Source organism: Candoia aspera, chromosome 2, assembly GCF_035149785.1.
Source record: "Candoia aspera isolate rCanAsp1 chromosome 2, rCanAsp1.hap2, whole genome shotgun sequence".
Taxonomy (NCBI): Eukaryota; Metazoa; Chordata; class Lepidosauria; order Squamata; family Boidae; genus Candoia; species Candoia aspera.
The window spans coordinates 104671858-104697684 of NC_086154.1; the positions used below are offsets into that span (position 1 = coordinate 104671858).

General features: G+C 39.5%; 1 protein-coding gene across 2 annotated transcripts in view; it reads left to right on the forward strand.

The window, feature by feature from the left end:
• MYOCD (myocardin) overlaps window positions 1-24417 on the forward strand; it is a 38847-nt gene extending 14430 nt beyond the window's left edge. For both annotated transcript variants that reach the window (XM_063292694.1, XM_063292695.1), the window contains exons 3-13: window positions 1358-1413; window positions 3653-3728; window positions 4758-4919; window positions 7778-7953; window positions 10918-11043; window positions 11767-12023; window positions 12534-12687; window positions 14514-15464; window positions 16139-16252; window positions 17875-17932; window positions 19505-24417. In XM_063292694.1, the coding sequence (XP_063148764.1) occupies window positions 1358-1413; window positions 3653-3728; window positions 4758-4919; window positions 7778-7953; window positions 10918-11043; window positions 11767-12023; window positions 12534-12687; window positions 14514-15464; window positions 16139-16252; window positions 17875-17932; window positions 19505-20073 (2699 nt within the window). In that variant the 3' untranslated portion in view covers window positions 20074-24417. The remainder of the gene's footprint in view (window positions 1-1357; window positions 1414-3652; window positions 3729-4757; window positions 4920-7777; window positions 7954-10917; window positions 11044-11766; window positions 12024-12533; window positions 12688-14513; window positions 15465-16138; window positions 16253-17874; window positions 17933-19504) is intronic.
• The last annotated feature ends 1410 nt before the right edge of the window (window positions 24418-25827 follow it).

Here is a 25827-nt window from a genome sequence, read left to right on the forward strand (position 1 = left end):
TCAGGCAAGAATAGACAGGGGAAAAAATCCAGAAGCAAGCAAAATATTTTTTCTGGGATCGGAAGAGATGGGAGATGGAAAACCTGATTTTCTGGAAGTGCCCCCTGCCAGTTCTTAATTTATTTTCTAAACGTATTGTTGAATTTATACCCTACCTTTTTGTTTACTCCAACATTCCAAGTGACTTACGCTAGTCTTAAAATTGTTTCATACCATAGCAATGTTTTTTAACCTTGGCAGCTTCAAGATGTGTGGACTTCAATTCCCAGAATTCCACAGCCAGCATAGGGAGTTGAAGTCCACGCGTTTTAAAGTTGCCGAGGTTGAAAAACACTGCATTATAGCATAATCAGAATTGGATTCCATGTGAAAGACCTGCGAAGAAGAGGAGATGACTGGCTACTTAATACTGGGGAGATTGAAGAAGCAGATTTTGCTTCATGTACAACCATTTCCTTGTCCCTTCTGTTAGCTGTTCCTTGCTGTAAGGCAAATAAACGTTTTCATAAGAACATTGGCCAAATCTGCCTTCTTCCATTGGCTCTGGGAAACTTGGTAGTCCCAAGAGGCCATGCAAGGTGCAAACCCATTATTATAATTTGGTATTTTTTCTGATATATTTTGTCATTAGCTTATTTAGATGGTTTTTAAGCTGCCTGCTACGAGAAGTATACCAAAGTGGTTCATAAAAGAAAAGAGGCACAATTGGGAAAATTAAAATTTAATGGATAATTTTGCTAACCCTCTAAAACTGAGAAGAGATGAAATAAAAAGGGGTGGTAGAGGGAGAACATATTTTTCCTTTTATTGATCCCTTACGTGCTGACACCATATGATGAAACATAGTTCAAGTTTTGCTAAAGGGAGAAACTCACCGGCAATCCAGTTCACAGCTAGATCTTCTCTGACTGATCATAAATAAATAAAAAATAAATCCAGTTCACAGCTAGATCTTCTCTGACTGATCATGCTGGACTCTCCACCAAACTGTGTATGGCATGACCTAACATAACTGAATTCAGGATTAATGTGCAAGATTACCAATGCGTCTCTCAAGCTTTTCACAGAAAATGTTCAGATCCTGGACAAGCTGTGCTTTTGGGTTAGCCCCCCACCCCACCCCAAGATACCCACCTCCAGAGGGTCTCCTGCTTAGACGACATCTGACTCTTTGCTCGGCTCCACCCTCCATCATTTTTCATGCCACAACCCAACCTATGATAGAGACTGGTGATTTCCATATGATTGCAGCTGTTAGTATTGTTGCAATGATGATGATGATGATGATGATGATGAAGCTGACTGTATGCCCCATGCATGCTGGACTGACTGGGCTTCTGTCTGTTTCTGTTTGCAGCACTGAAAAGCCCCTCTCCCTTCCATGAGCAAAAGAAGAGCTTGGAGAGAACCAAGGTAACACTGGGTAGGCATTTGAGCGGGTGAACGGTAATGGCGCTGCCGTGGATAACAACTCTTTTAGAGCACTCAGGACTCAGAAAAACCCTCTGCTGAACTGTGACTGAAAAAAAAATGCTTAGTGACATCCCACAATGAAGAGAACAGAGTACAATACACATTTATGGGGTGTTCAGCTTAGGCATTGGCACATAGCCATAGGAAACTGAATAGGTGCACTCTGTAAGCTGGAAAGTGTATTCAAGTTGGCTACACTTGTTTGTGCAAGCCGGGGTGGGGTGGGGGGAATCCCAGAAGGAAACCTTGGTTCTTTTGTCTGATATGTACTGCAGTACTCTTCAGTTCTTATGACAGTTTAAAGTTCCTTTGAGCTGGTGACCACTGGCGCTCTGTGTTTTTTGGCAACAGCCCTTGCATTTTGATTAGGCATTGTTAATCAAAGCTAATGGAAGAGCCAAAATGGAAGAGCCAGTGATCAAAAATTGCAATATATTCCCACATTTTTCTTGCTACACACATGCTCATCAGTTAAGCCAGATTCTTATTATGAAAAGAGATTGGCTTCTTCAGTAGCTGATCATAGGCTTGGATGATAGAAACACCAGTACTGCAGCAGAGTTAGAAGTCTAGTAATCTTACTCCCCGATTGCTCACTCTCCAATTGCAATTAATTTACATATTCTGAAAAAAAGTTTCTCATGTGTAATGGATTAAGGAATTTCCTGTGTTTTCTGGTGATTCAATTTGTCATTCCACTCCCAGCTGGTGGAGATCCTCCTACTTTCAAAGAGAAGAAATGCCCCCACCCATCCCCAACAATATCAGCAGGATGTTCACTCTAGACTGCCTGTGATATACCTGATAGAAACAATTCTTCTGTTCAAACAGACAAGATTCCCTTTTTCACTGCAGATATATTAAGGTAACATGGAGGCCTTTGTCTGCGTGGATCAGTCTTTTTCAGGAGATCTAGACCAACAAGTGCTTTTTAGATAAATGTATGAGAAGAACTATAGTCCCACTGGAAAAGCACCTTCTTTGTTTGTTTGTGATTGTAGGTTCAATCCCCAATATTTCTAGCTTGTGGAACATGACAAAGTGGTTGGAAAGTCCTTGGAAAACTACCTACCACCATAAAGAATGCTGGGTTTGGTGGCCAATAGCATAGAAGCAGCTTTGTAAGATCCTAGAAATGTCCATTGGTTTGAATTGCTTAGGAATTGTACTTCTGGCTTACCATAACACACCATATGTGTCATTTCTCTGTTCATGGAACAGCAGGGTCTATTTAAGACATGACTGAATCTTATGTAGACTGGGGAGCCAAATCATTGGCTCCAATTTTACCAGTGTTGGAGAAATATACCCACTTTTTTTCAAATTGATGCCAAGAGGACGATGCATATATTACACTATTTTACATGAATATCTTGCAGAAATTCATGGCTAATGTAAGGAAGGATCTATAGCCCATTGTGAAAAATTAATGTGCTTGGGAGACTTCAAGCAGTCTGAAGTATCTTTGAAGTGCTGTGTATGTTCAGGCATAGGTTAATATCTCACTGTCTCTCTTCAAAAGCTTCTACTGGCTGGTTGCCTGGAAGAAAAAAAGGATTATATGAGTCAAAAGACCTAAACTGGATTCATTCGGAAAGCCGAAATAGACTCATAAATACGTTCTCAGCCTCTGTTGAAAGTACTGGAGGCAGAGTGAGAAATTTACATTAGTATATTTCCTAGGTAGTTAGAGAGGCTGATGGGAGGTCTGTATGAACCTTTTTTCACACACAAAATAACATCAGTTTAATTACCATTGATTCAAACAAATACAGCAGTGGTTACACGGAGAAAAAGCAGCAATTCATCTGAATGAAGTCAGTGTATTTGCTTTAGTCCATCTGTATATGTTGTAGAGAGTTGCAGCCTGTGTTACACGTACAACTGAACTATTTTGGATTTAATGCATATTCTAAATTGATGTTTAATGTCATCAGTCTATTGTATCCGCTATCAGTAATTTGCGTTCTAAGAAATATTCATGGAGGCCTTTAACTGATCCAAATCCTAACTAGCAGATCCAGATAACAAGCTGTTGTAAGCATTTTATGTTTTAAGTCTAGGGCAAAATATAAAGTGAATGTCTGCTAAAAATGTGGAATATCCTCTCTATGATGTGATGCCTAATGCCTTTAAGTTAAGCTAGTGAAGTAACAATCTCTGCTCTTACGTTCTACAGACTGAAGATTATTTAAAGCACAAGATCCGAAACAGACCTGAGCATTCTGAACTGCTTGATATGCACATTGTTCAAGGTAAAACTGGCTGAGTTGCTCTCTGTTGTAAAAAAAAAAAAATCTATTTAATAAGTGAATTGAGTCTTATTACTCCCTCCAACTATATGCCATTCCATCTATGGATGGTACTTCTCATCCACTAGTACAAAAGTTTTAATTCAGAAGTTCAGCACTTCTCTCTTAGTTTTGGAGACCTAGTTAAAAATGCAGTGAGCGTGTAAAGTTACTTTATCCGCATACAATTTCCATAATGTCCAGTAACTCTAGTCTATTTATGCAAAGAAGTCACTCATCGATGATCTCTAGTCTATCCAGACAGAGGCAGTGTTGTGGGAAATGTTCACATGAATGGGGAAGAGCGTTGGTTGGGAACCATATGCAGATAATACTTTTTGCACATTAAACCAACCCTGAAAGAAATTTATATTGGGGTTGAACTAAAACTACAAAGCCCTTTCCAACTCTTACATTCTAAGGTTCTGTGATGTCAAATATCTACTACCTAATGTAGTTAATGTAATTATTTTTGCTGCATATAACTAGTTGGCTATGCTCTCTTGTCATACTTGCTAGAATTTATTTTAATCATGCTTTGTTGAACAAGACAGAAAGAAAGCAAAATTAGCCATGCAGTTGAACAAATCTTTATGATAGTGTGAATATTTCTGATTGGTATCGCTGTTCAGGCATCATAGTAGCTCATGAGATGCAATCAGTAAGTCAATCACTAGCCATAGTTTCAAAGCATGAATTCCTTCCCAAAAGTAAGTCATGATTTATTGACTGACCCCACTGACATATCACACTAAGCCACAATCAAACACACCACTTTATGATATAATACAATGTGCAAACCCAGCTGTGTTCTGGTTAAATGCTTTGTGTTACAGTTGTATCCATGCCAAGGGGCCTGCATATTTCCTCTTTGAATAAACTGTTCTGACATGACACATAGCTTGTTGTGCTTGTTGTGCTTCTTTTTAAGCAGTAAAAGATAAAACAAGTCACTTGGTACAAGACTTGATATTTTCACCATTTACTTGACAGATTCAACTTCAGAAGAATCCATTCAAACTACTCAGATGAAACTAAAACGAGCTCGTCTTGCAGACAATCTGAATGAAAAAATTGCTCTTAGACCAGGACCTCTAGAGCTGGTGGAGAAGAATATCATTCCAGTTGACTCAGCTGTGAAAGAGGCCATCAAAGGTAATTTTATTAGGCACCTGTAATGCTACAGCAATACTTTTCTACCCAGCACACCAGAGGAAGAAGGCACCTTCCACTGTAATGGAGCAAAATCCCATGGGATTGCCTTTTGAGTAATTCCTCTGAAGGAGCGTGGATGCACGTTGAAGAACTACCAGAACTTTCGTATTCCTGAATGGTTTATTCCTTATTGGCGTGTCCCCTCCAAATCCAACATATCTCTTTGCTAGCTAAGCAGGAAGACACTTGATCAAAGCCAGACATGGCCCTGCAAAGATTACAGTGCATAGAAGGAATCTTCTTTTCTTCCACTGCCTACCCTCTGTCTTCCAGCCTTTCGGGGGCTTTGTGATAGAGCCTGTCTTTCCCAGCACTTTACTTATCAGCAGAAGCCAAGGGTCAAGCGCTTTTGCCTGCTAGATGACGGGATATTGCACTGGAACACTTTCCAGAGCTCCTCAAGTCTGCTGAGTGGCAGAGAAACAGCATCTGGCAGGAGCCATACTGAGTCTTGAGGAAGCAAAACCAGCAACATAAAAAGTCTCCTCATTGTGTTCCTCTAAGGAAATTACTAGGTGCTGTATTTCAAAAAAAAAAAAGAAAAGAAAAGGGGGGGAGGACATTCTAGAACTTTGATGTTTGTTGAACAGATTATCTATAGGGCAACACAGTCTTCAGGACTTCCTTGAATATGTTACACCCCCAGGATGAACTATATTTTGCAAGCATTTCTATCAATGTTTAAGAAACAAACTGACATGAGAGGAATAATTTGTTCTGAAAGAAGGGATATCAGTTGCATTCTTGAGAGATGTGAAATTCTGTAATAAAAATAAGGAACTGATTCGACTGAGGCTGCTTGTATTAGCGTATGGCCTGCAGAAGCTTCCAAGAGTTCATTATGGGCCATCATGTTGGGCCCAATTTGGGTTGAACGTGTAAGTGAAACCCTCTGTCTCAACTCATCCTCAGTGAGAATCCACAGCTATTCCAGAGGTATTCCAGTGATATTGTAGATCCTGTCCATCCACCTTATCCATTATCTTTCCCTTCCAGATTGTAATTTTTAATACGAAAGAAGAAAACGATTACATGACCATAGAATAATTATATTTTGTTTCATTTAAGATTCAGTATTAATTAAATGAAATAAGATTTAGCTTTTGTCCTAGAAACACCATTTTTGCAGTGCTGATCCAGCATGAGATTCCAAGATCCAGTGTAGCTTTTGGCTCAAAGAAGTTGCACAGGGGCTGATCAGGGTGGTTTAGCAACCTACATGGAAGCAAATTATATACAAATCATACATTATAATACTTCCAGTAGAATCTTTCAAAAGCCCAGAATAGAAAATAATGATCCTTACTGCTGTAAGAAATATTCTGAATATATACATACAATGTCTGCTGAAGAATCATCACTTGATAGAAATTCCAGTAGTCTAAGTTTGTAACTTACGTGTTCAGCACAGTTTTATCTGTACACATATGATGATGGTATATACACTGAGTTTTACAGCAACAGCAGAGTATTTTTCTGAAATATATAGAGTAGTCTCTTGCAATTGCAAGGCTCAATCTCTATATTATTAACCTTCTATGATGGTTTTCAACTGACTGGGTAACAGATGTGTTGACCATTTCTGCATCTGGGGTTTCTTGGAATTTCTTTGGGGATTGGGTATTTACATTTTATTTTGCTTTATTACTGGTCTTTAGTTAAAGAAGCTATACCAGTGGCCCTTGCTATTGCAGTTTTGCTTATCCTTGATTGCTAAATAGAGATCAGGCTATGGTATATGCATAATAGGTTTCCTATATGCAGTTTTGGTCCTGTTTTTTGTTATATGACACATGTGCAAATAATATACAGACATTTGCACATGTTGTATTTTAAATTTATATATCAAATTTACACACATTTAAATTAAGCTTTTTAAGGATTATGATTAGATCTTCTGTGCAATGTACCTCCTCATTATCCTCCCACAGTCACTGTAGGTTTTGGTGGATCAGCCTGATTGTGAGGCTCCACATGGGTTCCTTGTGGCAACAGACCTTCTTCATCTTTGGGATGATTCACTCAGCTGATGATGGAAGGAATCACCTCAGTTGCATCACATGATTCATACTGGTTTCTTTGCATCATGTGGCTCTTTCACAATCTTGAGAGAGGATCCTCTTGATTGTGCCACTGGATGCTAGTGCTGGTGCAGACCACTCATAGCTTTGCACCACATGGTCACTAGAGTTTGCTGTGAACTGCAGTGGCTCTTTTGTGATCTTGCCGGATGGGCCTCTCATCAGGGAAGCATCTGCAGACATATACTCAAGACTACCTGCATCATCAAGAAGCCCCCTACTGAGATCACAAGGACTGCATTTAGTGGAAAAGCCTGTGCAAGTCATGTGAGACAATTGTAGCTACTCCTTCCATCAAGCAAGTCACTCCAAAAAAGAAGGATAGCTTCCTTGGGAAGCCATGTGGAGCCTTGCAACAGACCTGACTCAGTGAGATCTGCCAAGAAGTATGTTGTGCAGATGACCTCAATGGAAGGACAAGAAAGGACACGCTGTATGGAAGGAAGATGACAACTAAAGGCTCTGGAACCTAACCCCTCAATTCCCATAGACTCAAGTTCCTGTTATTCCCAGTTTTGTGGTCCTCATTTTTAAAATGGGACATTACCCCCCGCCCCGAATAATCGAATAATCAGTGGCCTCTGTTGATGCTGTGTATAATCTCAAGTATGAAAATTGTTCAGTTGCAAATTTTCTTTCTTGCAAATTCGTTGGATGCTCACTGTCATTCACAATAGAGTCACTATCATCCATCACTGAGTCCATCTATCTGTCTAGGTACCCAGGGAAACTTCACTAAATCTTCAGATGCCTTTGCTTTTGAAGAAGATAGCAGCAATGATGGGATGTCCCCAGAGCAGGTTAAAAGTGAAGATTCTCAGGGATCCACAGAATTGGCAGCACGAATCAAAATATCTGAAGCAACATTTCCTTCAGTGTCTGGGACAACTCAGGTAAAAATAATACTTGGTGCAGATGGTTCAAGTCTAATCTATTAAATAACAACAGGTTGTTCTTTTTTAAAAAAAAAACACCTTTCAGGAGTGTTATTCTTAGGTTTGTCTGGAAGCAGAAAAATATGGGGAGCTGGTGAGAAAATGAGGTTTGAAGGTTCAATAATAGTTAACCTTTGAGTCAGAGAGACTTCATAGCTTAGAATCTGTTTTGAAGTGCTCCTCTCAAGAATGTATCATGCCTCTGTAAACAAAGTCATTCTTTTGCAATCATCTTTGGCCCCAGCGGTCTTGTGTGAGAAAAATCTCTTACCTCTTGCCCCCAGAGACAGCTTTTAAAGGGAGTGTCTAGGTAAAATGGGGGGAACTTTGCTCTTGTTGTGCTGAAGGGCTGTTTTAAAATGAAAACTCTGAGATAGAAAAAGACCAGAATCCAACAAACAAAGGACTCTTGCTGTTGTCTAAGATGGGTGGGTACATTTGAACAAGTCTTCAGGGGCCCAAACATAGCTCAGAAAATTATCAGAATTCTTTCCAAATTTGGGGAAATAACTGGATCATATCTGGCTTAACACAAAGTGAGCTGGGGATTGTTTGCCCCAATCTGTAGACAGCTTTGTACCCTGCCATAGTGCTGATGACATGGGACATTATAGGCCTTGGCAGCGTAATGAGTCTAGAGGGATGATCACTTTCCCTTTCTCTGCAATGACAGAGCCTTGAGATGATCAGTCTACCACATGGTTAGGATCACCGTGCAGAAACGTCTAAGTTAGTAATACGTTATTTACTTTCCATTACACTTCCTTGAGTTTCCTCTCTCTCATCTCTTTGAAAATGTAGTCACTATGGTCATAATGCTAATTTCATTGTTTTGTTATTTATTATATGTTTTAGTATGCAAGGTGTGCAAGCAGCAGGCAATATTTCTCCCTCTTCTATTTAGCATGAGGATGAACTGTCATTTATAGCTCCAGATTTCTACTTTCTCTGAGCCTAAAAGCCCCAAATTAAATAGGTGTGCTCAGAAGAAAGTTCCATGAAGAGTATATAACTGTAGAGTATATAACAGTTGCAAGGTACTGTAGTCTGTTAGATTGATATATGACTTCTATAATTTTGCTTTGCTCTATTTTTGGTATACAGGTTCTAGCATGTACTCAGTCAAATATTCATCTTTCATATTTGAATTTTAGCTGTACTGCCAGAGTTTCTGTTTAGCTAAGTATTCAGGGTTGTTAGCAGACTATCATGTTATGCAACACAAGTCTATCTTGGATTACTTGTCAGAATGACACTTACTTGTACTAGCTGGACTAAAAAGTCCTTTGATCTGATGTAGCAAAGCTGTTCTTAGATACTTTCTTAGATATTTCTATCAGCTACTGCAATTTGGAGGATAGACTGCAGAAAGCTGTGGGAATTATGTTCAATCACACCACAGTTTGGGATTTGACTCACTCAGTAGAAGGTGAACCAAAATCCCGTTTGATTTACCAGATCACTGAGAGGATTAATTAGATTGTATATTGTATTACCTCTTCTTACGTGAGTTGTTTGGCCCATTTTTCTGAATTAGTGGCCAGTCATCTCAACTTAGTCTTGGCTGATCACAAAAAGGTAAGGAAAGATCTGGTTAATATTCAAATGGGAGACTACCGGGGGATGTCAGGGATGTTGATGACTAGGAAGTGGAAAAACATCCTGGAAAAAGGCAGTGACAAACTACTACCATATTGCTGCTAGGAAAACTACACAGAAATGTCCATGAAGTCACCAAGAGTAGAGCTTAACTCAAAGGAGATATTACCTGCATTTGGTGCAGTGCACAGCCAAAGCTGTGTAAAAGTGGTAGAATCAGCCATTCTTCCCATCACTACTCTCTAGGTCTGGTCTGGGAAAAAAGATACACTACAACCTGTATAGTAAGGATACTTCTCATCAGCCCCATTGCTATATATTTTTGTAATTTGCCTTCATTCTAAAATAGCATTCAGAATTAGCTAATTGATTCTAAACTTCAGAAGAGGAATAATGTATTCCTTCTAGGGCAGAATACAATCAAGGTATGGGTGAAAAGATGCAGTACATGTCAATATTCTCTAAGGGAGCTGTAGCCTATGGAGGAAGTCATCTATAAGGTCAGCCTTTGGTGGTTACATAAAACATGGAGGTGTCCTGCAAAGGATCCCAAGCCACTGAGCATGACATATTCTTGGCTAGGGCTGCTCTTGTTCATTCCAACAGCTTTGTTACACAGTGTACTTGGCATAGGGCATCTCCATTTTCCAAGCACTTATGGCAGGGAGCCCAACGATCATCCATTTGGTTTCTTAATAACACCAGCCCAATAAATGTGATTGGTCTTAGTGATATAGGAACAGTATAACAGGGTTTCCAGAGTCACCTGCAAAAGATAATTGATTGTGGTGAAAACCAAAAACTGTTGTTTGTACATACACCTGTATATGTGAATTGCATATTACAGAAGAGTTTCTATTTATCACTTGGCAGCCTGGATTTACCTATGCATGTGAAAACTAAAAGATGGCCAGACTTTAGCTCATCACTCTCGCAGCTTGTCATGCATATCTTCTATCTACCTGAGCTTCAGGCTACTCTACTTACATCCTCATTTTGACAGAAGGCTGCTTTTGCCATGACTCATCATGGGAGTCTTCCTAATTGTACAGAGAGTTTGTAAACTGACACACAATCCATGTGATATGCTGCATGGAGAATCACCAAATGGAAGTGACCTCTCAAGAAGATGAGATAACATGTAGATTCAGCCCTTATTATAAGGAAGAATGGGACAAAGCCAAAATAACCAGTTGTCAATCCAACTAGTGTAGCTTATTTATATATGCTTTTGTAAATTGCCTGCTTGCACTAAGCGTCATGAAACTATCCCCATTGATGGCATAATTGCCACATGTATTTTCAGTGGTTTTCTGGTTTCAGGGTCATTCCCATAGTTCTGAAAACGATATGGCTGATTCATCATCTCTGCAAAATAGCCAGCCGGAAAGTCCAAAACAGCTAAATGGGGAGCAGACACCTCCTATCCCTATTACTACATCTGTAAAGGTATGATATTACCTTTCACAATTTAGGCAAAAAAAAAGGGGGGGTAACTAGATCATAACTAGTGCTGCTCTGGAAGACCAAATGTAGGTTTTAAGAATAACTGGAATCTTTCTAAAAAAAAAAAAAAAACTGCACACAAATACACAAATATGGGTTCTATGGCAATTTTACATAATTAAGTGAATTAATCAAAAAGGCAGAATTGCAATTAGTGCTGTATAGATGCATCCTTTTTGCCCTGCTCTCGTTCATGAGGGTGATGGATTTAAATTAGAAAGCTCAGCTTTGGCTATTTAAGGGTACTTTGATTTTGAAATGTTATGCGAAATACCTGCACCAAAATACAAGGGTCCTGTGCCATTTTGAATTGGGTTATTTTCCATGTCTTTTTAAATGGCAGCAGGTGGAAGTTCAGAATGTTTGAAAGGACTGTGCACCAATGCCATGTGAGCATGGTCTTCAAAACTGGTGCCAGTTGTTTTATACTCCGAGCTGCACACAAAGGGGGAAGAGTGACTTTTGGCAAGGTCCCTCTTATGTTTCTCACCCATCATTTTGAAGACCAGAGGCTTCTGAGGGCCCTGAAAATCAGTGGCAATCCTCACAGAGATTTCAGATTTGGTAAGAATTGGGTTATTAGATGGGCTGGTCAAAATTGAGAGGCTGTTGAAAGCTCTGGGTTCTAACCGACATTTCGGAACTGTTTTTTTGCGGAACGAACAGTCAAAATCCTCAAGCGATGGCAAGAATCGCCACAAAAAACCTAAGGAGATGAAGCCCAAAGTGAAGAAGCTGAAGTATCACCAGTACATTCCACCAGACCAGAAAGCTGAGAAGTCCCCTCCTCCCATGGACTCAGCCTACGCCAGGCTTCTGCAACAACAGCAGCTCTTCCTGCAGCTCCAGATCCTTAGCCAGCAACAGCAGCATCGGCATCCACAGCAGTTCAATTACCCTGGGTCACATTCCTCTCAACTGAAGTGAGTCGCTCATGGAAATGCTTCCTGTCTTCCCAGGCAACCTGTTTAGTTACCGACCTATGATTTTGTGCCACAGTTTGATGATGCAGCTAACTAGGTGCCTTTAAATATTAGACTTGCGTGTTTCAAATATTCCTACTGAGTCAGCTGTGGGAGCAGCTTGTGCTCTGGGAACAAAGGGTCGATACATATCTAATTTGTTTTGCTGCCCTTGCTAGGGGAAATGGGAAGAGTTTGGGGCTTAGGAGGTGGGCTGCTAAACTAGGGATCCTTCTTGAACTTGAAGACCTTGAAATAAGACTTTTCATGTGAGCACTACAAGACTGTACCGGGCCAAGGCCTTCCTAGCATCTCTCATTTTGAAATTCTGCAAAAGTGCTATCATTCTGTACTGAAATCTCTGAAAAATGATGGTGAATACATGATAAAAATTGGCACATTGACAACTGACACTGATATTAAAAACAAAACAGGGAATCACAGTAATAAATTTTGCTTCTGTTTTTTTAGGCAACCAAATGAGCAAATGCCTAAAATCTCAAGCTCTTCCCCTGCGACAGTCACCAATAACCCTCTTTCTCCAGTGAAGGGAACCTTTTCTGGGCCATCTTGCATTTCTTCTCTCAAACCAGGTCCTCTCCCATCCAATCTGGATGACCTGAAAGTGAGTCTTATGTGTCAAGTTAGGTGTAACTGTGTTAGAAGACATGGCAGGTTATAGCTTGTTTGATCATGATTTATTGAATCAGTCACAATGGAATGGGTTTGCACAAAGGCTAAACCATAAACTGTGACTTATTGTACATACCAGAGTGCTAAATCACAGGCATGTAACCCACAGCCAACAGACATCATCTGCACCCCCCACCCCAATACTCTCACAAGTACCCCAAGTCATGTTGCTGAAATAGGGTGGCAAAATGGCAGTAAGGATTTTTTTAAAATTAATTAATTAATTAATTGAATTTGTCCCCGCCCATCCCCTCCCATCAGGGGACTGTTAATGTCTTGTTAGAGAGGCCATCCCCACTCTAAGGGGCAACCTCCAAAATTATCATATTGGGAGTCAATTTTGGTCCTTGTGTGGGATTTTTTTCCCCGGGGTTTTGTCCTGACTTAAACAAAAAAACACACTGAGACAAGGATATTGTCTCTAGTGTTTATTAACTGCTATAGTAGATAGAATATCCTACCAAACTGAAGGAGTGTGGGAAACCCAGACAGATAAACCCCAAAACTCAAGGTGGGTCTTCTCTGAGTTTCTTTGAAGGACAGTTCAAAGCCTCTAAACTACACATGCGTTTTCCCCCCTGGATAGGGGCCCCCTCCTGCTCACCATCTACAGGTTTAAAGTGTAGGAGTGGACTTGGAAGCTTCCGAGAGGTAACCCATTTCCTTCTCACCCTTACCCCCTCCAGATGCAAGTTTTGAGCTATTGGGGTGTGGGCTTAAAGTCGACTTGGGATCGTTTTGACTGTTCCCAGTGGCCTTCATCCCACCCTAAAAACTGCAAAAAGAGGGACAAACATTTTCACTGTCCTTTGAGATTACCTTCTGAGGCTCTTGAAAAGGGGAGAAAGCTGAACTGGGATCCCTGACCCTTTAATCGTTACACACTGCTGTGCTAAGCCATGACAGCTTGATGCATTATGTGAGCTCAGTCTTGCAAATGTGGTGTTCACTAACCCTAGCAATTTAACCAATTTGTGTGAGTCTTCCCAATTAGTACAACACCTAGTTAAAGCTACTGTTACTTTCAAAATTAAAATTGCAACCCTTCAACATGCAATAGTTGACAAATGGTTGATTTTGTGCCTGATCTAAGATGCTAGTTAGGTGACAATTAGGACCGTATAATGATGTGGATTTGGCACAGACATGGGCATGCAGGTCACATGTAAGCAACTACTTAAAGACACCGTATCTTTATGTGACTACAGGAAAAGATGCACCTGATTTTGACTCTGGATCTTTCATAGCCTTAGAGTCATTGAACCCATCTGAATTCTGGCTATCTGAGCTAAATCACCTTCACATGACTTCTGTGATCCACACTCTGATTTGTTTTTAGATAAATCAGTTGATATATATCTAGAAACTCTGCATTGTCCAGTATGATTGGAATCCTGTTCTAACAAAATCTGACATATATGAATAATCACACAGGCTGAATTTAGACAAAAAATTGTACAACAAAGGCATTCAGTCTTGATTCAGACTCATTACTCATTTATGATTAGGATATTGAGAATTTCATATAATTCCAAGGTTATAGAAGTCCATTAGAAATGACAATGGTGTACAAAGTATCCCAATTTAGAGTTAATAGCAGTTTCTCTGAAGTCTAGATTATAACAAGACCTCTTTGTCAGAACAAATGATTTAGCTTTTGTTTGGCTAAAACAGTTTGATTAAAAGTTTCTTTTTCAACAATAAACATGCAATAATGTAAAAAATTATGTTGACACTAACTAAACCATTTTATCACAGGTGTCAGAATTAAGACAGCAACTCCGAATAAGGGGACTTCCTGTATCAGGTACAAAAACAGCCTTGATGGAACGTCTTAGACCCTTTCAAGAGTGCAGTGGGAATTCAGTGGCTTCTTTCAATGAAATAACCACTGTCACTTTCCCAGTCACTCCAACAAGCTCTCTGTCCAGCTATCCATCACAGTCTTCTACCAGTCTGTTATCCAATGGCTTTTACCATTTTGGCAGCACTAGTTCTACTCCACCCATCTCTCCAGCTTCCTCTGACCTTTCAGTGAATGGTTCCTTGCCAGACAGTTTCAATGAAGGACCAATGTCTTCCCCACAGTTCATCTTGCACCCTTCACCTGTGCAAGGTGGTTGTGAGGAGAACCTGGTGGGAAGCATTAACGGAGCTGGCATCCAGCATGATGTTGAAAGGGTTGACACGGAGAAAGACAAAATGCTGGTGGAAAAGCAGAAAGTCATCAATGAGCTGACTTGGAAATTGCAGCAAGAGCAGAGGCAAGTGGAAGAGCTGAGAATGCAGCTCCAGAAGCGCAAAAGAAGCCATGGACTGGAAGAGAAGCAGCCCCCAGCACGTGTGTTTGGTTTTCCAGTCAAGCAAGAGAACACTGTGTCCAGCTGCCCATTTGCCTCTAAGCAAGCTGCCTTGAAAGGTAAGGCTAGCAACTCTGAGGCATTGAGTAACTGTGGGACACCTCAGATGCCTCATCTTGTAAATAGCCATTGCATGGAACCTTCTGGACAAAATGGCATACTGTCCTCCACATTCCTAAGCCCACAGTGCTCTCCTCAGCATTCTCCACTAGAGGCAGCAAAGAGTCCTCAACATATCAGCCTTCCGCCCTCCCCAAACAGCCATTACCTTCTCTCCATGTCTCCTAGCCATCAGGGTGAAGGTCGCAGCAGTTCTCCACAACCTAGCCGCCATTTGTGCACAGCTCTGGTAAGGAAGTACATATATTTTCCTCTTGTCATTTTACTCATCAGCCTTAAAATAGTCAGTACAGGCTATCCAGTAATAAGAGTCTTGTTTTAAAAGGACTGAGCAGGAAGTATACCTGGAGGAAGAGTTCTAGTCAGGGTACCATAAGCACCATCACTATTTCCAGTGATGTTGGATGTAAAGAAACAGCCGCTTAGATATACTTGTAATACTTGGACAACTATATACAGAACCTCTCAAGATAGCCAGATCCCAGGTTGTTTGGGGCTTTAAAATGCAAACATGGCACTCTGAATTCAAACTGAAAATAAATTGGGAGCCAGTGCAGATATTTTTAAACTGGTGAGATGGGTTCCAGGCACTGTCTCAGTGCTGAGTAGACCCGCATTATTGAATGTCTTCCATGGATCATTTGGAAATGGAGTTGGTTTTATGGATTATGTGAGGGTGAGAACTAAGCAGAGTTTCCTTTGCATCACTTCAGTGGGACCGTATCAGTGTGGCAAAACTATTTTCAGCAACAGCTGGGTTCATTTTTTTCTTGCTTTGGGGTTGCATTGAGCTACTGATTTACACCCATATGCAAGAAGTTTTAGCTTAGAGGACTTTGGATGCAGCTGCAGAGGAGCACAGGATTCGAATGGATTCCTGTAGTTGGTTTTGCTTCCATGTAGGTGCCGACACAAGGGGGCCCAAAGTATTCCATTCTGTCTGCCAGCTTTTGTAAATCCAGTGCTGCTCTCCCAGAGGGAAAACAGCCTCCACCTTATGCTGATGCTGTGAAACAGGTAATGGTCCAGGGTGGTATTTTTAGGGCTGTGCTTGACTACAGATGGTTTTTACTATTGTGCAGTTTTGTGGATGAAAGCCTCTTGCAGATTTCAGCAGAAAACACAGTCTGTTTCAGGGGTTCTTAACCTTTTTAAGAGTCTGGTGAAACCTATGGATGTCATATAGCAATATATGTCCTTCTTTATTAATTCATTACATTAATAAAAGAATACTCCTTTTTAGGTTTTAATAATTTTAGCTAGTGAGAGTTCTTGAAGTTAACAATCATTTTTGGAGTCTAAAGACCATAAATTACTTTGTTGCCTACATACATTATTGAATGAAAAACTAAATTTCAGTTAGAGGTTAGTGAAAATAAAATTGTAATTTTTTCCCATTCAAGGTAACAGACTCTTTGAAATCCAACCATGGACTCTTAGGTATCCATAAATCCCAGGTTTAGAACCTCTGATCTATGTGGTCCAGGAAAAAAAAAATTCAATGAAAGATAAACTTGAAGGATCTGAGATGCTGTGTATTGCTGTAACATGCTGAAGTTACACCAATTCAGTCTGGGCCAGCAGGGAGTTTACTACAGGAAAAGTGATTCTTCCTCTGGAGTTAAAAGATAACTAGCTTTAATTTATTTGGTCAATGAAGTACAGACTATTGGATTCATTCCTTTGTAGTCCTTCAAGCCGCCTTATTTCATATGGCTTCCAAACCTCTGGCTCTTACACTGTTATCTAGCTATCGAGCTGATTTTTTTTGTCCACCTTGTCATAGTGTGACATTGCAGTTTACAGAATTAAAATAAAATACAAAAGAAAGAATTAAGCCAACTTTTTATTAGCAGTGAAAACAGCACTGGATTGCATTTACTTGAGTCATGTAGACATTTCCTTCCTTCCTTCCTTCCTTCCTTCCTTCCTTCCTTCCTTCCTTCCTTCCTTCCTTCCTTCCTTCCTTCCTTCCTTCCTTCCTTCCTTCCGAGAGGTTACAAACCCAACCAAGTAAGCACTATAAATCTGGTGGAATTTACTTCTTAGTAAATATGATAAGGATGAGGTTGAATATCTCAGTAAACCCCTGAGAGGTTTTCATTCCAGTTTCATCCTTGAAAAATGGGACATAAAATAATGCACATTACGGCATGTTAACCACTGGGTCAGGTGGGCAATATTTAGGGGAGCAACATTTTAGAACTCATAGGGTTGGGTGAGGGTTATAGGGAGGGTGAGACCAAATCAGACATACTGGTGCCCCTGGTGTTTGGAGGAGTTCCTTATTTTTTAACCCTTTTTGTTCACATGGTCCCCAAGTCAAAATGGTGCTGCCAGTTTTTAGCAGTTATGGTCAGTTGTGGCTCCAAGGCCTGCAAACATGGGGAACCACCTGCAGCCTTGGGGTCACAGGTTGCTCATCTGTGCTCTCTGTGCACCAAAAACTGCTGACATTTTTGAGGAGTTACCTTGTCACATCAGACTGGATTGAGCTTTTTAAGTGTCAGTGCAAACACTACAGAACCATGGTATTTCTATCACTTAAGAGTGATTTTTATGCAATAATAATAATAATAATAATAATATGTGGTCCAATCCTCACTTCCCATTTTCTTATGCTTCTTTTCTTGCTGCAGCAAATGACTCAAAGTCAGCAGATGGATGAACTGTTAGATGTGCTTATTGAAACTGGAGGTAGGTGGTGCCACTAGAATGAGGCTCTTGGTTCTAATTTAGCAAAACAGGATTAAAACTTCAGGCTACCCACAGCAGATATTCTGTGCTTATCAGGTTTGGGGACTGCAATCCATAGTGGATTCTGTCCACTTCCTGAAGCAATGCCTAAAATAGCTGCTGCCTAGTTAATTATTCTAAGCAGTACTCAGTCCAAGCACACCCAGCTTCTGCCTACTAGTTACAGCCATAGCCATGGCCACTGCTCATTATAGAAGACTGCTGCTTTTTGCCACAGTTACAAGAAGTGATTATTTAAGAAGAAAGAAGCCATTCTGGATGCTTAGCTGCTGTCAGCAACTCCCAGGAATTGGCCATAGAAACTCTTGTGGTTTATCCTGTCAATTTGTATCTTGCCTTTCCAAAATTGAATAAGGGGATTTGAAATCAGTGACACCCAAAACATCATTAGAAACACAAGGAACCTGCACAGTAGCAATAAAAATAGTCCAGGCAAAATTGAAAATCTGAATGCAAGAATGAAAATAATGCTGAATAAAGTCAGGGAAGAAAACAAACTGACTAGGCAAAGGCTGGCAGTTTATTTGTAGATGCTACAAAGGACAAAGAAAGAGCCACCAAGCTCTCTGAAGATCTAAAACAGGCAGTCATGCAAAGGGGACCCATGTGTCTTCTGGTTCTTCCTTTGGTGCACAACAGGCTCCCTACTCTAGAGCACCTGATTTTTTAAAAGAATTATTTTTAAAAAAACTGAAAGAAGTGGGCATATTGTGCAGGACCCATAGATTTTCTTAAGAGAATTAAAAAAGGTGGGTAACTGCAGCCCAGTACTTTGCTTGGAAGTGTGCCCCAAAGGAAAACAGCCCTAAAACAGGCAAGGCACTGTGGGTGGGAGCATTGTGTGGGGAGGACAGGAAGCGTTTTCTTTTGTTTGCCTTCTGTTATGAGCATTTTGTGATGCTCACCATGTCAGCTATGATGTGAATGTGCAAGCCTCTCTCAATGTGAATGTACAAGCCTCTCTCTCAGTGGCAGGCATTTTGGGAGAGAACCCACAAAATACTAGACTCCACAATCCCACCTTTGTAAATGCTTTTCCTCCCTAGCTTCCAGTGCATCATGTACAGTACACAACTTTCCTGCCTTCATGCCTAATTTATAATGCTTTAACAATCTCTTATCCTTTGCATGCTCAAGCACGTGTACACGTACCTGTATGATCAGTCCTTATTCTAATCATTCTTTACATCAGCTTTTTTGTTGATAGTAGACAGGCATTACAGCACCACTTATAACAACTTTGTCTTGTATTAACACAACTTCATCACTACTTTCAATTGCAGGCATTTTATATGATCTTCATGTTCCTCTCACCATCCCTTCTGTAACTATTTGAGCTAGCATAGCATCAAGTAAGGTTTTATTCAGCCAAAACAAAAGGTTGGAATGTGTCATTGCAATGGCAGATGCTGTTGGGAAGTCCTGTTGCACGAGCAGAAGTGTACTCACTTAAAATTGGAAGTAGACCAAAAGTGGTTTGCTCTTGACTTATCATATTTGGTTTGCAAACAGAAATGCCTGCAAATGCTAAAGAGGACCGCCCTTGTCTTCAGAAGGTACCTCAGATAACAGTGTCTTCAGGGACTTCTGGAACACCCTTGCTACTAAAGGCATCCACATCATTTGAGCAAAACACCTCAAATCAGCTCTCCTTTGAACGCTGCTCTAGCAGCAATAGTCATTTGGAAATCTTGTTAAATTCCCACAGTCCTCTTGGGCGGTCAAGTGAAGTCACCCTCCTGAAATTGGGTACTGAGGAACCTCACTTTGATGGCACAATGGAAGGATTTTCTAACAAGGCTGCCGATGAACTAGTCTCACCCCACGAGATCCTGCCAACTCCCCTCTCGCCCATGGAGACTCAGTTGTCTCCCTCATCTGGTGAAGGATCTGGTTTGCACATGAGCTTCACAGAGTCTCCCTGGGAAACAATGGAATGGCTGGACCTCACGCCACCAAGCTCAGCCAATGGTTTTGGTTCCCTTACCACAACAGGGCCCAGCATCTTTAACATTGATTTCTTAGATGTTACTGATCTCAACTTGAACAGCACTATGGATCTGCACTTACAACAGTGGTGATCAAAGCAAGCTTTAAAAATGAGGAGGCAACCAACCACAAGTAATTTCTGTGGAAAGATTTAAAAGACTATTTCAGCATGCTCTGGAATCATCGAGAGAGAAAGAAAAGAACTGGAGTCACTTTTCCCAGGGCGTAATTTATCTTTTCACCATCAGTGGATTCACCAAATAATTATTTCCTCTCCCTGCTACACTCAAAACAAACAATCCTTCATCTCTAACACAAGTTTCTTCCTCCCCTTTATAAGCAAAGCCAGCCCCAGGAAATGTAGCTGAGCAATAGCTACTCATCAATTCCAACCTCTTCCAGGGGAGATTGTCTATGCAAGACAACTGTACGTTGCCCAAACCTGTCAGTATTAGCCCTAACAGGCTTATCTAACTATATGACTCCGTTATGGGCGTATTTGTAGATTCCATACACTGCTCCTAGGGAACCTTTGCCCTTCATGCTTATCATATATATGAACAGTTTTACTGTTGTTGTTTTTCTCCAAGTCATCTTGCTCAGAAGCATCAACAGATCAGCAACCTTTTACTATCTTTTTTCAAAACTGAAATAATCTTCCAGCATTTCCCTGAATATTTTTCTCTCTCTGTTTTACGTTTATTTATTCCTGTTGTTTTGTTTTAAAGACACATGCAGCAGAGCTGAAGTAACATGACTTATTTTGTGGTGGGCACTCTTCTTGGAAAGGATTTCAAAATGGAAAAAGAAGCAAGTGTAGAAATAAGAGGTCTTTAATTGAGTGTAAGTTGGAGGGGAGCCTCCATGGCCTCATCAATTTTCTGCTTTAAAGGTACATTCCTCCTTTAATAAGTACTTATCTCATTTTTTATTTTTTTATTAAATTAAAATATAAACATATATATGTATGTATATAATTTGAGATACATAAAAGGTTATAACAGATTAGCACATAACCATTATTAATCCATCATTCAAAATCTTTAAACAATTGATATTCTGAATATAAATATTGTCCATGACCATTAGTGTAGAAATTCCAAATATCCATAATCAGATCATCAAAAATAAATTTACCATGAGCAATAATCACTATTTATAAAATGGAGAAGATGGGGAAGATAAAACCTTTATTTTGATGTTCAGAAATCTCCATTATTCTTCAGATCTCTTTGTACTGGGTAGCCATATGTTGTACGAATGTACCAAATAAGTTTATTCAGTAAGTCCCAATGTTTATTGTATTGTCCTCTTGCTTCAGTGTCTTTCCTTTTGAAATATTTGCATATATTATTTTTGCTGCCACTATGGGGGAAAAGCAACAACAATCTCCTTGCCTTTTGGTACCACAGCTCCTTGAAACAATACTAAAAGCATAGGAATCTAAAGTAAAATTAATGAAAAGCTATCTTAAGACCAGAAATTGCTTGGTGTGGAACAAGTATATCACCAGTACAATTTCAGTCTGAGCTATTACATTTTGTTGTTCTTGTTTCCACATTTTAATTCATTTTTCTCTGAGAGGTCTATGAACTGCCTAAGCCAGGAAGTGTTCTACTTAAGTGGAAAAGCAGCTGTGCTGAATTTCTCTGATTTCTTCAGTCTACTGCAACTTCCTAAGTTTCATATCTGTTGCCATTCTAGGGGATCCATCAACCCACAAAAATACTTCTCTGTGGGTTAGTATCAAGTAGGGGAATAAAGTCAGGAAAGCTGCAGTCTGCAAATGGAGTTCCTTTCAGTTTTATCTGGATCCAAAGCTGTTGTATTAATACCGCATAATTATTAATAACCATTGACTTGCTGCAGGCATCATTCCTAGGATTCATTACCTAAGATTTCTAAGAGAACAATCTTGCTGCCGTCAAGGTTGTAAGATAGTGGATTGTCCACAGCTTCAGAAGACTTGATAGCTAGTTTTGGAAAGAGAACCCTGAAGTTGTGTTTTTGCTTTTCACTAGTTAGTAAAAACAGCTCCAAAAAACCCCTCTCAATAAACAATTTTTTCTCCAATGCTTAGTGAAAGGCGTTGTTTATAAGCGCTCCTTCAAACCAACCTTAAAGTTTAAAATTTTAATTTAAAATTTTATTATACCTGGCGCCAGCAGGCAAAGATTGCAGGATATTCATATTTAGCAATCTCTGAATTAAGGGCAAGAGGTAGCAAACAAATTTGATTGAGACACATGTCCGCTATATTTATCCAAAATCAACCAAAACCTTTGGATCACACACCATTACTTTGCTGTAGTGTGTGTGTGTGTCAGTTCTGCTGATTTGGTTCCAAAGGATTCCAACATTTTCCTCTTCCCCATCTCATTTTCTGTCCTGGCCGACATCTTCAAAGTAGCAGTTCCTCCAATATGGACTCTCTTCCCACTCCATGACATTTCTATGCCGAGGACCACCAGAAATCAGGCAATATCAAACCACTGCTCGCTGCCTTCTTACGGTTTAGAAATCTTGCTATTTGTCACTTTTGCATAAAACACTGTAATAGAACTTTACAATCTCTCTTTATTACTATTTTTCAATATGGATATGCTATAAAAATGTAAATGTATTTGGTGAAGTACTGATTGAACTATGGCAGTCCTTAATAAGCTATAGCTTTTGTTTTGACATTCATCCATTTCTTGTTCCTTTTAATTCCCACTTCATTTTAATTTAATTTAACTTTTATAAATCTTTAAGAGAGTAAGAAAGGGAGGGGGAAAAACCTTGACTGGAAAATCTGTTTTAATCACTGTTGATACTTTCTTGCTTAGACTTCAGTGACAATAATTTAGTTTAGGTAATGTTCCATTTATTGCCTATGACAGGACAAATTCATTAGTACATTCAGTATTTCTTCCAAAGAAGGATCTGTGTATCTGATATAATTTGTGTAACCAGAAAAAATTACTTTCTTAATCCTTAATCTCTAGATTACATTTAATATCTCTCAATAATAGCTTTAAATATAAATTAAGTTTGGAGGATAATGACAGCTTTCTATCATGTGCCAACCCAAACCAGGACAGCTTCCCATGAATGAAAACTTTATCTTCCATTATTTCCTTAAATTTTCTTATTTTTGTTAATGCAAAAATATTGAATGCAAATTTCCCTGCATTCAAGATTTTGTAGTTTTGTTCTCAGAACTTCTTCATAATTGTCCACATCAGTTGAAAACTGGAAAAAATGTTAAAACATCTCTAGGATTGAATAACTGGGCACATGGGTGTCCTGCATTTTTATAAACAAATAATTCAGAAGACATTAGTATCTTTCAGAATCAACTTTAAACTAAGCTGCAAGTTCTCTGATTATTTCTCCCTGTATATGTCTTCTATCACTAGGACTTCACTTGATTTCAGTTATCCTTATTCTCTGGTAAATGGATACTGGCTATTAGGGCTATTAGGTCATTTAAAAGTCTCCAGTTGGTTTTTCAAATCAATTACATTGTTAAACTACAGGATCAGCTAGCCAGACCAGCTGTGGAAATTTATACTTCAGTATTTTTCCTAAACTTTTAAAATCAAGTTACTCCAATTTTCTGTTCCAAAAAGGGGAGTCTTGCGTATCTCGTCCTGCTTCATTCTACATCCCTTGAAATTCAAAGCATGCATCGTAGCATATGTTGCACAGTCTTAATAGTTCCATATATATTCTTTAAATATTGTTGCTCCTCTGTCACGTAAACTTTTACTCACCATTTTAGCTGTCTGCCAAGCATACTTTTTTTTTCTATTTAATTAAAAAAGTGGTCAAACAATTACCGCTTTCCTTTGAAAGACTAAAATGTTTTTGGTAATGGTATTTCCTTTAACAATTTGGTACTAAATATATCTTGTTAATTTAATGTTTTAATTTAAGTATTGATTCATAAATAAATAAAAGCAAATATATAAATAGGCAATGATGGATAATATATGGAAGAAATATTTAAGGAAGCATCATTTTAAGAAATTCCTATGGATTTGTAGAACCAATTGATAAGTAATTCAATAACATAAGTTCATAATAACACAATACCGTAATAATCATAAGTTCAATAATGTGATTTATTCTCAACGTAAATAAGACAGCCAATGTGGCCCAGGGGTTAAGGTGCTGGGCTAGGAGTGAGGAGACCCAGGTTCTACTCCACCCTCAGCCATGGATGCTCCCTGAGTGACTTTGGACCATCGCTCTCTCTCAACCCAAATGACCTCACAGGATTGTTGCTGTGGGGGAAAAATACAAAGGAGTGCTAGCATTAAGTATCCTGCCATATTGAGCTTCTGTGTAAACAGCAGGCTACAAATCTAATAAATAATAACAACTGAGAATGAAAAAGGTACAAAACTAATTCACCAAATAAACAAGTGAAAAGAAAAAGTTTTTTTTTTTTTTAAACCTTCTGGGATGATTTTAAAGCACTTTATTTAGATCATTTCCTCAGCAACTCTTCTTGAATATCTGCTAATAGTTTCCCTATCTACATAATTAAGATAACTCCTTATCTTAGATAGGAAAGAAAAACAGATTGTAGAGAAGTTCCATGATAGGGCTACCATATCTGAGTTGCAGCACTCCAGACTGCCACTATTTAGCTGGAGGGCACATGGAGAAATGTGCTGCCATCTTAGGGGGCTTTGGAATTTTTCAGCCCAGCTATAGCAGCCTGCTCCAACTATCTGTCTATAAGTCAGCAAACTTAGTTCAGTGTAATAACATCAGCACCAAATGGAAAGAGCAATCCCACTTTTATATATATATATATATATTTAAAGTCTTTTCAGCTCAGGTGCAGTACTCCATGCTCCCACCCAGTGTCTCTCCAATGCCTGAGACATATGCAAAGTTGCTGCTCTGCCACCTCTATCAACTGGATAGACTGGGAATGGTGGCCCCAAGGGTATTTACCAGGTGTAGTCAAAAAAAGGCAGACACAGATAAAAAAAGCTGGAGGAGCCATCTTAACTTTTTTGACCACATCCTGCAGATACCCCTGGATGACTCCATCCTAGCTTTGCCTCTGCCCTGTCTAGAATCCAGCCGGACTGAGGGTGCCATTTCTGCAGGGAGAGGCAGTTTTGGGGGCAGTAGTAAAGAATAAGTACAAGTTCCTATGCCAGTTCCTTCTCTTCCCTTTGACAAGGTGACATTTTTAATTCCTAGGCTTACAAATGATATATATGAATATGTAGAGAGAGAGAAAGATATGCATCTTTAGCTAAAATTGTGAAGATTTCTGGTATTTAATAAGAAAAACTGGGATTTTGGGCGGGATCTCAGCAAGAGAAACCATTGTCAATAAACCCACTGAATATTCCTAACCATGGAGATACTGGTTTGCGTATCTCATACATACTTTATTTGGCAAAGGTAGCAAAATAGGCAAAGGCCATTTGAATCAATTGCAGAGTTTAAAGCAGTGTTAAATAATGTTGTGCACTGAAAGCTATCAATTTGTATTAGCATGTACACATTAGGAGGAGAAAGATGAACTAGGACTAGACTTACTTTCTAAGCACCATGGCCTATAAGCTTTGCTATTTCAACTCAGAAATTAAAGTGCGTATGTTGGACAATGACACATTAGTCTGTAAATGTGATCTGGCACAATAAATCTGCATGCAGCATCACTGAGCTATCCCTGGAATGCTCACATGTGTCAATAGGGCAAAACCTAGAAAAGGGTAAGACGGATTTAAAAAAAAAGGCTAGGACAAGACTAGGCTAATTAGACTGAACCCCAGCTAGGGAGCAATAAGTTTTCAGGACCAAAGGCTTTAAATCTAATAAAAATACAAGCA